At 42.6% G+C, this 15368-nt stretch overlaps 1 protein-coding gene across 1 annotated transcript in view; it reads left to right on the top strand.

The window, feature by feature from the left end:
• The window catches only part of ITGA9 (integrin subunit alpha 9), a 233362-nt gene that overhangs the window by 27518 nt on the left and 190476 nt on the right, over positions 1–15368 (top strand). The window contains exons 6-12 of the mRNA XM_054190890.1: positions 848–977; positions 2041–2126; positions 4709–4777; positions 8013–8150; positions 10345–10450; positions 11913–12007; positions 14989–15079. Coding sequence (XP_054046865.1) covers positions 848–977; positions 2041–2126; positions 4709–4777; positions 8013–8150; positions 10345–10450; positions 11913–12007; positions 14989–15079 — 715 coding nt within the window. The remainder of the gene's footprint in view (positions 1–847; positions 978–2040; positions 2127–4708; positions 4778–8012; positions 8151–10344; positions 10451–11912; positions 12008–14988; positions 15080–15368) is intronic.

Here is a 15368-nt window from a genome sequence, read left to right on the forward strand (position 1 = left end):
AGGACTAAGGTTTCCCTGCCAGGATGCTGGACGCTTTGGGGCAACCTCTTTGCAATCTCTCTTTCATGTGACTGTACCTTTGATTTTGATTCAAAAGCATTATCCGTGAGCATCTACCTTTGGATGCTGGATCAAACTTTGCCTGATATCTCGTCTTTTAAAATCGTGAATCATGCTGTGGGTCTATAATGAACTATAGCCAGGTTGTCTCTTGAAGGGCAGATTGTACCTGAGGACAGAGCGAGCAAGGCAAAATGTTCTAACCATGACATAATGCACACTGTGCTTCTTGTTGAGTGCAGGGCAGCTCTTTAGCTTCATATTTCTAAAATCAGAATTCTTTGTGCTCTATCTGTCATGATTGGTTGGTATAGCATGTCAGCCAGCATTGAGGCACAGTCTGTAGCTGAATAGTGGGTCTGGGTGGGCTGGGGCACTTCTGTCACTTGGTGGAGGTCGTTAGGTCTTCTGGGAGATGTTTAGGAAAGACAGCAGGTGGAGAGAGATTTTGGGGAGGACTGTGTTAGCAGGGGTAAGTTTGATGGTTAGTAAGACTGAGGAAGGTCTTTTATTGAAGCAGCAGAAAGGCTGAGTAGAAGTGGGCCATAAAAGGAAAGACTGTGTGTCTCTAGGGTGTGTGCAGTGACCTCCATGTTTGGGAAGAAGGATATCCTCTACACGCACACAGAATGGAGATTGTTATAGATGGGCTGATAATTGGTATTTTAAGTTAGTATCCTCTCCCTTCGCTAGTACTGTGTAAAGGATGAATTTTTTTCCAGTTTTGATTGTTATTTATTTTTTTCCCCGTCCTTTCCCCCACACCCTTCTGTTTTTCCTGTTGTAGGAGCTGGTCATCATGGGCGCACCGGGATCTTATTATTGGACAGGAACTGTCAAAGTACTGAATCTCACTGACAACACATATTACAAGCTGAACGATGATGCTGTGATAGCCAGGCGGTACACGTATCTTGGTAAGCGGCTCTCTGGTGCTCACTGTGAGAACGGATTTGTCCAACAACATATTTCAAGGCTTTGATGCTATAAAAATTTAAAGGCTTCCACCTAATCCTAAGACTGTTGAAACCTAAAAGGCATTTCAAACAGTCAGTAGTGACTAAAGACTTGCACTGACCTCTCTTTTTCCCCTTAACCTTTAGTCTTTATAAAAATACCACTTGAAACATGCTGCTTGGCAATAGCTGAATTAGGAGTGCATATATACATTTTTAAGGACATAAATAGGTTTTGCCACTGATAGACCTGAATTATAGTGTTTACCATGTAGACAAGAGCCTCATAATTTACAGCAGAAGAGCAAGGCAAATACAAGACAGCCTTAGAAGGAAAGCACTCTACTCTTCTTTAGTTATTATATATCATTTTAATATATCAAATAAGACTGAATCTTTGATCTCCTTCTTTCAAATACACTCCTTCTTTCTTTGATCTATCCTCCCATTTTTCTTCCTGCCTAAACAAAGATCTTTTTAAGCCATTAACTTCTCTGACCTCTTTGCCTACTGTCCTCCGCTCTCCCCCCCCGCTGACCAAAAAGGCACGTAATTTTCCAAGCCTTCCTGGGCAGTGATTTTAGCCAAAAGAGGACACTTCAGTCTGGTCAATGTAGGGCTGTTGCTCTCTGATGTGATACTTTCCCTGTGACAATGTGGTCTCTTTGCTCTGTTTGTTCATGCCCGTTCCTGTTTTATCGGATCCCTTTCTGGACTCGCAGTTACCGAACTGCTCCCCGTACCTGCTTTGTGTGTCCCTCGCCCAGCTCCACACACACCTTTCTTCTCTCAGCTGTACTGGAGGGCATACTGTCACTTCCCAACTCTGTGAGCTTGTGTGCAGAATATTCGCGCATCCTGAGCAGAGTGGCTGTTGAATGTGTAACCCAGGAGGAGCAGTTAAACCCAATGAGTGTGATCCAGCTGGCTGACCTGTCTCTCAGGGTCTTCCCCTTCATGATTATTTATTTATTTATTATTTATTTCCTCTCTCCTCTCCCACCCGACCCCATCTCCTGCTCAGGATATGCGGTGACAGCAGGTCATTTCTCTCAGCGGACTACCACGGACGTTGTAGGAGGAGCTCCCCAGGATGGAGGCATCGGAAAGGTGCGGCTTTTTGTCAAAAAATAATGTAGTTGGATGCAACAGGGCAAAAAAAGTAATACTGATGCAATTCCCATGTGTCTGAGAAGCCAAGAGGTTTTTGCCTACAGGATAGTTTTGGAGCACTGAGCAGGGAAGAGGTGAGGCAGTTTGAAGTCATCAAATTTTCTCGACCCATCCCTCCTGGTGCCTCACTTCCCTCACCCCTCACTTTCCTCTCTCTCACACCCAATCCTTACAATAGTTATTTTAACGAGACAAAGGCAGCATTTCTTTCACACTGCTTTTATTTAGGATTTGTAGCATATAGGTATCGCTTAAACCTTGCCTGGAAATGAGAAAACTTGAAAAAGAGAGTTTGTCTTCTGCTTGTTTTCTTCATACATTTGAGTATTTCAGTATTTACTTCAGGGTAGCATCTTTAATGAGAAGCCATTTAATAGGTGATTTGATGTCCCTCTCAAAACTTCTTAGTACATTATTTAGTGGATTGGAATCTGGGTTTCTGCCAGCTGTACTTTGAAATCTTGGTGATAGTCTTTTGAGAAGAAAAACAGAAAACAGCATAAAAAAATATTTTCCTGTAGGCATACACATGTTCAATGTCCCAAAGATGTAAGCAAGTGAATGGCTTGGTGGAAATGGCTGGTGAGTTAGGTGTGCCTCGTGTTCCTGTGCTGAGTACTCGGCTGGTATTGGGGGAGCTGGTTGAAGGTGAGCACCCTTATACACTTCTGAACCAAAGGTGGAGAAGTGGGAGTGGGGAGAGAGAGGGAAAGGATGTAAAGCATCTGATTTTGTCCCTTTTTCTTCAAAATCTAATCTTTTCAGGACCTGCTGCCACCATGTGCTTGACAGAGATGTCCTGAAGCCCCCTTCCATCTTCCTCCCTCTGGCTCTCTTGCTCTATAGGGAGATGAGTTGTAGCCGAGTCATAACAATAAGGAGTGATTGTTCTCTGCTGCCAGGAACACTATACCTTGGTTTAGGCATATTATTTTTGATAGTAAACATGTCCCAGGGGATAGCAGTGCAAGTGGGGAAAATGTAATAAAAGTAGAGGATGAACTTGGTACGTATACCTGATCTGGTGTGAGTAGGACATATGGGGTATCGTAGCAGCGCAGTTGCTACTGAGAGGACACGTGCATGGGAAAGACATAATTTCCTTATCCCAGGTGCTCTGTTAGGGCTGTTTCAATGCACCTTCCTTTCAACCTGTTTTCTCTGTGGAACAGATTTAATTTCTGTACAAGGAGGGGGAAAAAATCCAGCTGCTAACATGAGGCCTATAAGAAGGCAGCTGGCCCTGTAGTTTAAAAACTACTGCTCTAGTTGCAAAAGCTCCCGTTATTCTCCCTTGGCATGGGATGTGGGTAGCAGGAATGCATGGCCAAGGGGCGGTAAGAAGTGTTGAGTACAGGACATTATGCTGAGCAGTCCTGTGTGCTTTCCACACTCTCTAATAAGCTAATCCTTTCCACTTCCCTGATCGAAAGTGATTAGCATTGTCACACCCTTTTCACTGAAGGTAAAGCCAAAATACTTAACGAGACTGAGTCATTTGTCCAGAGTCGCCAAGAGTGTCATTAGTTAAGACTGGGTTTGGAGTTGTGACACCTGGCAATATGCTCTCGCTGCTAAACATGCCACTGCAAAACCTAGGGAGTCCTTTATATCTAGAGCAATTGTCCACAGTAAATCTGTGCTGTGTTCTCGGCTGAAAACAGCTTTGAACTTTGTCTCACCACCTATTAATAACTTGCCACATATTCAGCTATGTCAAGTGCTTGGCTCCGCCACGTGGCCTTGGAAGTAAGGGGTCCTCTGTCCTGCAAACTGTGTGAGCACCTGCTAGGAGGGAGCCTGACAAATGCTGGAGGAGTCTCAAATGCTGACTGAGCCAGCCTTTCTGTCGAAGAGAGTCTCCTTCTACAAGCCACGTCTCTTGAATTTTGGTATAAGATCTGTTACTGAACTTGCATCAATACTATTAGCCCCGAGAGTTCTTGGTAAAAACAGTTTCTCCTGTGGAAACAAGCAATTACTGGACTATGCTTTAATAGTTTTCTGATTTACAGATTGTTTCAGACAGAAAGAGCACAAATGCCTTGGGTGGTCCGATTGGGATTTCTACTCTGACCTTTGCTAAAGCATCGTGAAGTTTGCAGTGCAGTACGTGCAGGCATGTGTCCTTGTGAAGGAAAGGCTGTATAAGGGAAGGGGAGCAGGGTTGTGCCTTCGCAGCCTTTTCCCCTGCTCGAGATGCCACTTGTTTGAGAGTTGGAAAGTTCCTTTACTAGTAATACTTACATGTGCACATACACACATGCACACCAAATATGTAGGCAACAAGATACTGTTCAAGCATTTCTCATGAGAAGCCTGTGATTCATCAGGAAAAAGGGAACTGTGTGTTTTGTCTTTTAAAAGAAGACTGATCCATAAAGTGATCATGAAATTGGATCTTAGCGATAGCCATGGCCATGATCATGATTTAGATATTATTTAGAAAGCACCAATGCTGTACCATTATGTGCTTCATAGTTATTATTTGTTAACTTTTTTATTTTTTCACTTTTCAGGTTTATATTTTCAGAACAGACAGGCGATCAGGCTCTCTAATAAAGATTTTTCAGGCTTCAGGAAAAAAGGTGAGCTTTTATGTAGGTGTGTTTTCTTTTTAAGGGGTGGAGAAGGTGGAAATAATGGCAGAGTAATCTCAGAGCATCATTTTCATTCCATTGCTTCATGACTTGTCAAGCAAATTCTGTTTCTGCTTGTCCTCCCAGAAGAGCTAAACCTATTGTACAGACAAGCTGTATGCCCTTTCTCCTGTAGCAGTCATGACTGCAATGTCGGCTCAATGCCCATGTAACTGAAAGGTCTTTCTGAAAATTGTACTAGTGGTTCTTTTTAGTCTTACGCAACTGTAGCAGGGCTTTCTGAGATGTGGGGCATGAGGCGCCAGGTGAGCCTAGACACAGAGATTTCCTCTTAGTAGATGTTACTGGGAGATATGGGTAGCCTGGAGCTTAGTTTAATACACAAAGCCTCAATCTGTTTTTCTGTGTTGTGCTGTGACAGGGGGTATATTAGAGTTATGCTGTTTTGTGGAGGAGCAGCTTCATTGCCTCAAGAGGTGATGATTTCCCCCTTTCCACCATGAGTCAGCCCTGCATTTTTATCTTAGGACTGGTGTCTTAGAGCTGAACCGTGCACCCCCCAGCCCCACAACATTTAGTGAATGCTAGTGAGATCCATCTCCCCCAGCGTGGAGTTGTGTTTGAGTGGGGAACAGCTTGTATTCTTTACTGGGGGCTTGCTGGAGATGTGTTGCAGGGGAAATGAAGTGGGTGGTATATCTAACTATAGGTAACAACAAAAAGCTGTCTTATTTGGGAATAATGCAGTGAAGAAACGATACCCCGTACCTGCTGTTGCCTGTGCTTTCCTGAAAGGAGAGGAAATACAGAAGAAAAAGGTTACTGGTGGCATCTGGCTCTAGAAAGACTGCCACCCTCAGAAGGATCTGAAGTGTTTGACTGTATCATCGAGTTGGGAGCATTAGCATGTTTTGTTATTTTTTTCCCAACAAAAGACAGTTGCAGTCTTTAAAAACAAGCCTGGAATAGGGGAAAACTGCAAGGATGTGTAGGTGGATGGTGTGCCTTGTATTTTAGGGTTTCTCCAAAATTTGTCTTTCTCTGCACTAGCAGAATTGCAGACATCTTGAAAGGAAAAGATCTCCCAGTTCATCTAGGCCATCTCCTGTGTTTGATTGCTTCCTGTTAATTTCTTTCCCTGTTGACTTTTAAATGTCCCTAAGGATGTGCTCCTGGAGAACTACTTCTCGGCCTAATAAACAGAGCTATCAGGAAGTTTCCAGGTCTCAGCCAAAAACTTCCCTTTTCCAGTTTAATTGTGTTATTCTTATATGTAACTTAACTAATCAAGTATTTACATCCTTTGAGTACTCCTAGGCTGTCATCTTCTCCTTCCCCATTAGCATCTGTCTTCTACAAATTCTCTAAAATCCAAATGAGAATTTTACTTTAAAGAGAAGGCTGTCCTAAATCACCCTTACTTTGTTTTGTGATTGAAATATAACCAGAAGTTCTCAGCAAGGAGCGCTGCCTGGAAATAAGTTCTCACAAAATGTTGCGTCTCTCCCAGTGGTGTGAAAGTTCATTGCTCTGACATTCTTGTTAGACAGACATTAAAAGCAGGCCAGTTTCTTCCTTCCCTTTTTTATTGCTGGAGGCTGAACTAGGAAATCAAATGCAGACAAGAAAAAAGAAAATGCAGTGCCTTGTTACAAATGTTAAGTGCACAAACTTCAGCTTCTCACAGCACTGTGAACTCACCCACGCTGCAGACGTACCATGTTGCAGTTAAGTAAATAATAGCCTTTCCCTGAAAACTGCCTGAATACATAGTGAAATGCTTTTCATAACTTTCGCTCCTTACCCATGAGAAATTTGTTTTAAAACCTTAGTGGATTAAAAAAAAATAAACAAATAAAAAATCCACAAGGGAACTTAAGCTACAAAATAACTGGAATCAAATGATGTTTGAGGTCTGACCTTAAACCCACACAAACACAAAAATCTGAATTACAAACTGAAACTCTATCCTTACCTCACCCCACTATATATATTTAGCAGCTTTTAAATCTTACGGACTGCACAGAATCGAGTTGCTGCTGCCCATCTCCTGGCATGCCCAGTAGCTCTGGCTCATGCATCTCAACTTATCAGGCGTGGAAGGCTGTGGGTCAGAGATCTGCAACGAGGAATGTAAAAGCACGCAAGAAGTGTGATTCTTTATTTTTAACCTAAATAACTATTTCTGTGACCTCAATTTTTCCTACTAGGTAAACAGCTCTCAATTTCAAATACAAAGTGATATCTCTTAATTTTTCCTTTGGAGGTTGCTTTTAATTTTGAGGCTATGGTTTGTAGTAGGTCTCAAAGAGTATGCCTTGTGGTACCTTAGCAGAAGTGGATGAAATAAGTGTGGAATACCATTTTTGCTTCTGGTTTCCTCCTTGTGTTTAAATGTGTTTTGAAATTCGTAATATGGATGCCTGTTTGGAGATTGTTAGCATTTAATGTTAACGCCTATCAAAAATTATGTAATTTAATTATTTATTTTTTTTAATTTAAGCAATTAAGTTTTATCAAGGAGTAATAATGGGGGATAGAAAGTGACTGGGGTTTTTTGTTTATCAACTGAAAAGCTTTTATTGAAAGTCTTCTTTCTGTGTCAACTCACCTGCCTGTACATGAGAGGAAAGACTATGATCAAAACCCACAACCAGTACTGCTATATGAAGGTGACTGATACAAATAGATACAAATAGAGCAGGGGAAGACAGTCCACACTCAAGAGGTAATTTTAGATGCCTCTTTTCATGGATACCCTACCCCATGCCTATTTTTCTTTTTTCTTTTCTTTATTTCTTTAAGGTATCCCTAGAAGGTCTGGGGTACCCAAATTCAGGTCTCTTTGGGGAGTCTGACACTGGGCATGAATAATCACTGGCCAGGTCTTGGTTTGGGAAACTTATTTCATCCTTTCCTGGCTTTAAGCATTTCACAAGTGAAAGCAAGTCTAAGAAAGCTCTTTATGCGTCTCACTTAAGCGTGTCCCAGGGTATAAATTTTCTTGTGTTGGTAAAACATCCAAGCTGATGCACTGTTACAGTAAAGTGTTTAATTCCTGCCAGAATTATCCCCTAAGCTTTCTCTGTAGGAGTGCTTGTGAGTGATAAAGCAGCAAGTCATTATTTGAAATTAAAAACAAAAAAACCACGAACGCCTAAATGACTTCCTCCTGTGTGTGGGCAGATACTGAATGCTTTGTTGTGACTCGGCTTGGTTACAGATGGGCTCTTACTTTGGCTCCTCCTTATGTGCAGTTGATCTGAATTCTGACGGGTTGTCAGACCTGCTGGTCGGAGCACCTATGTTTTCTGAGATCAGAGATGAGGGTCAAGTCACAGTCTATATCAACAGAGGAAACGTGAGTATGTACAGGAGATGACTTGGTAAGGGATGAGGGTGTGGGTCCGGGCAGGGTAACGCTAATATCCTTCCAGCACTGCATGGTGAAACTCTGTTTCTCAAATAACGGGGCTTTGGATGTCTCTAGCAGAGCATAAAGTCACGGAAAGCTCATCTGGTATCATGGTTTCCCAGACAGCAGCCCACATTCATCACAGAGCTGTGAATCTTTCGAGGAGGTCTGGGAAAGTTTCTGGTTTTATGTTGAAACTTGGTGGTACTTGTGGCTTTACATGGATTTGATGCCAAAACCAAGTAAGAGTCAGCAGCTTTGACTGATTTTCCTTTGTCTTTTGGGTGGTCACTAAAATACAAATTAGAGCACAAATGTCTGGGGATTTAGGAGACCTTGTGAAGAGAAACCAGAGCTTGAATTCACGTTATCTTTACATTATGCCCCACATATAGACTTTAGGGGAAGTGTTTATCAGCTGGCACTGCTGGATTTCACATGACCCAACAACAGTCTTGGAAAAGGCTGAACTTTCTTGCATCAGCAAAACAAGATCATTCTTATGTTGTATTTATAGCAAAATAATAGCTTTTTACGTATTATTAAATATTTAATATTCAGGTCCCAAACCTACTGTCTCAAAGGAGGAGTTGTTATGGACTAAAATGAAATTGGTTTGCTTCATCAGTAGTTTGTGAATGGAGTTTGTTTACGTTAGACTTGACATTCACCACAAGTCCTATTGGTAGCATTTGGGAGAGTTCAGAATTGCCTTTGGTGTAATTCTATTTTCTGTTATCACTCCTCCTTTAAATGAGCTTTACTTTTTCAGTCTGATCCACAGGCTGTCCCACTTCTTATACTGCAGTGTTGCTGTTGCATCCTCAGGACAGGGTCCAGAAAGCCAAGCAGATAATAGGCAACGTGTTCTGCTTGCAGTGAGAGCATGCATGAGTTAGTTTTTATCTTTTATAAAACAGTCAAGAAGCTAGTAGGAGTTTCTTATACTCCTACAGCAAGAATTACTTGCAGGAGCAGTGGCTTGCAGGATTGTGGGTTTTATCTTGGGGTTTAGAGTTTTTAAACTGTGTTTCATTCTGCAAGCACCACTGCCTAAGAGGTTGTTGCAGCGGATGAAAGAAGACTGCGTTATAATACAAGCACGCATAGTGATGCTAGATTTAACACGCTTGTATTTTGCCCTTTCCTGTGAGGGCTGCAAAGAAATGAGTCGCACATACAGGCCTGCCTGTCTCCTCTTTGTTGTGTTTCAATTTCATTATGTGGGATTTTCTTAAAGTCAGCAACTCCCCACAGCCAAGAAAAAGCTTTTATTACATGTTCCAGAGGGCAGTTTACTCTCATTCACAAAGGAAGCAAAAACAAAACAAAACAACCCTTGAGGTGGGTACAGAGTTGGATTGCGTAACTAAATTTTGTTTTCTTGTGGAAATGTTCCTTTCCCCTTGAGGGAAGACTGCAAGAAACTAAAGCTTATGAATCTGACCAGAAAGTGGGTGGGCAAGAAATACCAGATCCATATAAGGCTTCTCATGGCATAGGAGTACAAAGCTACTTTATTCTAAACGTTCCTCTGTCTCTTTATTGCGTTAAGTCCCTTTCCTTATTCTTCATTTCAGAAGGCTTTTTGGTGACTTTGCTTTAATCCTTTTGTCCAATACTTAAAAAGTTTTCAAATCCAATTGCCCAAATGTTCTTTGCTTAGGGGAGAGTTCTCCTTAACTCGATGGGGTTTAGCTGAATAAGCCTGGACTGAGGATTTCACTCCTCAGATGTAATCTGCCAGCAGAGCAAGTTCTGGGCTGTTATATTTTAGGCATCTGGAAACCTTCATGAGCTCACCAAGCCCTGTGACTGCATTTAGTTAAATCACTGAGTTATCATTTAGTTAATTTATCATTTTAGTTATATCACTCATATGCTCCTTTTCTTCCCCCTCTTAGTCTTAAAACTAAAAGACAGAAGATGGTTAAAACCCTCAAATAAGTAGTAAGACAATTAATAATAAAGAAATTAGATTTTTAGTGCCCAGGTGATCTGTGTGCATTGAGGGCAGGAGTCAGAATGCAGCCCTGCCCCAGCTGTTTCCCACAGTGCGTAGGCAGCTCCCACGGGGAGGGTTCACGTCATCCAGGACTCACACTGGATCCCTGACCCTGTTTAATTGCCTGCTTGCTAGGGAGTACTGGAAGAGCAGCTCGTCCTGGATGGTGATGGCGCCTACAATGCACACTTCGGAGAGAGCATGGCCACCCTCGGCGACATCGATGATGATGGCTTCCCAGGTTGGTGTGATTTCTTCCTGGGCCATTTGCCTGGAAATGCCAGCAGGGCTGGTGGCACTTCCAGTCTCCTCGCATCACTGGGTGCCGCGTGGCATCCATTGTTCCTCTGGCCCTGACGAGCACCTGGGCTCGCGCTAAGGATAAATGTGCTTGTGTTGGATTTGTCTGCTAAAGCCTTTTGTAGCTGATTGTCCTTCATGTGGGTTTAGTCCCCGTTCATGCAACTCGCACCCCAATCTCATTAGCATTGCTTTGCTTTCCATGCTGTTGCATTTTCTTCTTCCCTGTATGGTTTGTAAAAAGCTTTAGATACCCATGCCCCAAACAAAACAGAAACCTATGTCTGACTTCTTTTTTCTTTCCCATTTCTTTACGTCTTCAAGCTTTTCCAGTTTTGTTGACATAATCGCATTTCTTATCATGAAATGTAAAGAAGAAGTAGCTTCTCACTCCTGATAGCATGTACTATATTAATAATTTCTCTCCTTTGCTTTATTCTACCCCTGCTCCTTTCGCAGACCACTCAGTGTGAGGCCCTGTGCTGTGATAGCAGTAGGAGAGAGCAAAGTGTTGGTGCTGGCACCTTTTCTGCCCTGATTTCTGGCAGTGCAGATTAAGGACTTCCAAACAAAGGATGACTTACTCCGTGTGCACCTGGATTTATTTCTTCCAGTCCACTCGGGGCACAGTATCTCATTAAGCCTAACCCAACCTCATTGCAGGTTGCCCAAAGGTGGACTTGCTCTTCTTCTGCACCTGGACATGCATTTGTGTGTTCTTGCTGCTGCTTGTGGGACAGTTGTGGTGATGGTGAGACTGCAGAGTGAGTTGCATCAGTCCACGGGTATGAAGCCATCGGGAAGAGTTTAATTTTAGCAACTGTGTTGTCACTAGATCCAACTAGGAGAGGAGAATGGGAGGTGGGATCACTCTTTCTGCAGGAGTTTGCAGTTAAAATGGATCAAATGTAATTTGAAAGTGTACCCTCAGCAGCCTTTTTTTCTTCCTGCCTATCCATTTAATATACCCAGCCTCATTTCGGAGCCTTGGATTTTCAAGGAAACTTAATGTAGTGCTACAATAGATGTTTTGCCAATGCTGTCTTGGTTCACAAAGCTGATGTTCCCCTGTGTTGGAGATTTTTGTATGAAAGAATTCTAAATTAACTTTTTGAGTGTGTCTTCTGGTTAATAAACGCACATTTTCATAACAAGCACATGTTTCTAATTAGGCACAATATAGCCACATGCGTGTACAAATTCATGTACATTTGTGTATTTTTTTAAGTTTATCTTAACATAAGCTCTTTACTAAATCAAACAAGTTCCGTCTCTCCAGGTTCACATGAGCTGCTGATCATCTTCGTCGTGGGGAGCTAGTTTCCTATGGATAGCTGGCTTCTAAAATTGGGAAAAAGTTGGACTAATGGAATAGATTGTGAAATGTTTGTACTGTTTTACAGATGTTGCTATTGGAGCGCCTAAGGAGGATAACTACATAGGAGCAGTGTACATTTACCATGGGGACGCCAATGGTATTGTACCTCAGTACTCTATGGTATGTGACACTGTCATTTATGATACCTATCTGAAGTCACTTTCCCAGGGCCTGCAGAAATAAAGCATACTTAGGGGTTCCTTTATAGGTAGTCTCATCATAGCTCTACACCCTTTTCTGAGTCCTGGTTTGAAGATGGCTTCTCCCAAAGTTTGTCCATATGCTGTAGGGCAAAATTATGTTAGTCGGGAGATATCTTTCACTGTCTTTTGTTTCAGTTATCAGCTGTAGCTTCCTTCTTGAAGCAAACGAAGTCTTGGTGTTTGAATGTCAGTTTTTCGAGATAGTACTGCTGCAGAGGAGAAATGAAAACCCTGGAGAGGTTGAGCATACAAATTATGGAGAGGCCAATGGGCAGCTGGGAGGTTGCACTTTCTTTCTGTAGAAGCAGGCTTAGTGAGAAAGAAGAGGTACTAAAATTGTTGTGTCCCGCAGAAGCCTCTTTACCCATCTTGTTGGCCCTCTCCTTGCAATGTGACGATATATCACGAGGTTGTTCTTGGGTGCCATTCCCCTGACCATTATTATGAAGTAAAATCTTGGCTGGGGTATGCTGTAGCATCTTGTGCAGAGATGACACAGTGCAATTTAGCTACTGTAGCCAGGATGTGGAGAAGATAAATTTATGCTCAAGCTGCCCAACATGTATCCCCTAGTCTCTGTCTAGCCCATTTCTTTTTTCAGAGAGCCTGAATCTTCCCTCCCTCCGTGTGTTTGAAGTTTGGCTTGTTTTGTTTTGTTGCTGGGTGGGATCCTTCACAGTAAATCAGTTTAAGCAGAATTAAAGAGTTTAGTGGTTGTATTGGAGACTCTTCTAACAGACCGTAGAAGTTTAGTCCTTCTTCCTTTTACCATGTGTATGCCAGGCGCTGCTTTTTAGAAAAAAGGAAGTTAAATGACTCTTTATGGATACTTGTAAAATGCACTAATGCACTAATGTGTGGCATGTGCAGGGTTCTGCCCGTTTCTTGCTGAGAGCCACTGGCTGGGCGGTTCTTCTCTGGCTGCTGAGAAGCCTGAAGATTTCCAGCTCTTGCTGAAAAGGATCAGATTATTTTTATTTTTTTTGTCATTCATGGGAAAATTTTACATTTTTTGAAAGAGGCCAGATCAGCAGGGTGGGAAGCGAAACATCCTGCTTGCAATCTCTCCCTCCCCATTGGAGCAAGGCCGGCAGACATAGCGCGTGTCTCTCTCCTTGGTCAGTGGGACAAAGCCCAGCTCAAGAGGGTGGCAGGGTATCACAGTCATTGTCTCTTGATACCATTCCTATTGTTGTCCCGTGTCCTGAGGCAGACGAGGGGGCACCACATATGGGCATTGTGTCTCTGTGCTGTTTCCCAGTGTCTGCTGCAGGGCACCAGACACACCACCATCTCCCATGTGCAACCAAAAAAGCTGTGTAACAACTTCAGCTCTTTACCTACCTGCCCTGGATTTGAACTTGAAGGTGAAAGACTTTTTGTATCTTATTACTATACCCCTGAGCCATCTTAATGCCCTGGATTTCCTTTTTTTAAATAAGCTGAGAGAGGTGGAGGCAGGGCCTGCAGGGTATGTGTTTTCACCCTTTTCATTTTGTTAGCTTTTTTCCCTTTTCTTCGTTTAAATTGCTGGTCAGTGTTTTTCCCTCATGTCCCTTCAGCAGCTTTAGTGGTGGCTATGAGCAGAAGCAGCTTAATTGGCTTTGCGGCCTGCTGTTTTCATTCATGGCACTTAAAAGCAGAGCAGAATTATACCTCTGCCTTCTAGGCTGTAACAGCCTGCAGATGTCCACTGGGGTGTTTGCAGGCGGGATTTACCACCCTAACCGGGACCCCCCAAAAATGTGATGTAAGTGTAATGTGGGGAGGAAGTTACTTCCAGTTGTCTTAATCTTATCTGCCCGCAAGTAGGAAAAGGAGATCTGTACAGGCAGAGCACTGTTTCTCCTTTAAACTCTGTCAGGACTGCAGGATATCTTTCTTCCCCTCAACTTGTCTTTTTTTCCATGAATTTCCTGCCTGACCTTTTGTCCAATATTATGTCCTTTTATGGGAGGGCCAGGAAAAGCTGGTCGCATGTCACAAGCTGTGAAGCACCACCAATAGCCTTGAAATTACTTCATGGGGTAGGTTTCCTCTGTCTGTAACTTCTGCAGTCAGATGTTAGTTTGAGTTCAGGTCTCGCATTGGTGGCCCAGCATAATGAATGAGAGCTGGGAGACATCTGATTGCCTTCTTAGAAAATGAGATTGTGATAGATTGTGATATATTAATTTGCTTCAGACAAAGGCATTTACAATTCAAAACGTTTAGAGAAAGTTTTTGTGTTAGTAATCAAAAAAAAAGAAGCTGTGTTAGAAGTTAATTAATCTTCGCGTTGGGGAGGCAGAAATGAGATACAGCTTCCAAACTGACACAAAACACTACATAATAGCTGATGGAAACCAGAATTTCCAAGTGGGATGAAAATTAATCATTTTGACTTTGGGTATGCTGGCAAGCTTTGTGAAAAGGAATGGTTGGGCAGGATTTTCTGTTTCAATTAATCATTAATTTTGTTAAGATGCTTAACTTATTTACTGAAATAAAGGTAATGAAAAAAAGAAGAGAAAATCTCTAGGGTGCAGTTAAATTTCCTCCCACTCCCCGAGAAATCTGTTTGATGTGTTCTTTATTTTGCTTGGGACTGCATGAGGCTTGTAACACAGGTGTGTTTTTTAATCCAAGTCAACACTGGCCTCCTCCTAGCCCAGAGCAGAAGGGCTTCCTGCAGTCAGCAGCCTTCCTGCTCTGGGCTGCGTGGGTGAAGTGTGAGTCTGCAGATGTGCAGCACTCCCAGTCCATGGAAAAGAACCCCGGTGACCATGAAAATAAGGCTTGAAGGGTTTTTTCATTTGGGTGGGTTTGGTTTTGTTTGGGGTTTTTTTTGTTTGTTTGTTTTTTTTAAAGGATTCTTTATGTTACTGACTGATTTCACTTATGTGTTTTCTGCTGCAGAAGCTGTCTGGGCAAACAATAAACCCGATGCTGCGGATGTTTGGCCAGTCCATATCAGGGGGAGTCGATATGGATGGCAATGGTTATCCAGGTGTGTCTGCTACGCTGGCAGCGAGAGCACTGGGGAAACACAGCAGCAGGCTGAGAAAACAGTGGAGCTGGTGATTTCCAGGTTGCTGGTTCCTGCAATGGCCAGAGGCTGATGAAGCTGAGCATTTTCTTCCCTTTTCCCTGTTATTCAAAGCTCCTGATAAGAATTTGAGCCAATTGCTTGCTTCAGATGTTTGGACAGTCATGACGAATGATTGAGATATTAAAGCAAAGGATTTCAGTATCTGGCCAAGGTTGTAAGTTGCCTGGAAGCTGCCCAGTCATGATGA

The sequence above is a fragment of the Rissa tridactyla genome, chromosome 2 (genome assembly GCF_028500815.1).
Source record: "Rissa tridactyla isolate bRisTri1 chromosome 2, bRisTri1.patW.cur.20221130, whole genome shotgun sequence".
NCBI lineage: Eukaryota > Metazoa > Chordata > Aves > Charadriiformes > Laridae > Rissa > Rissa tridactyla.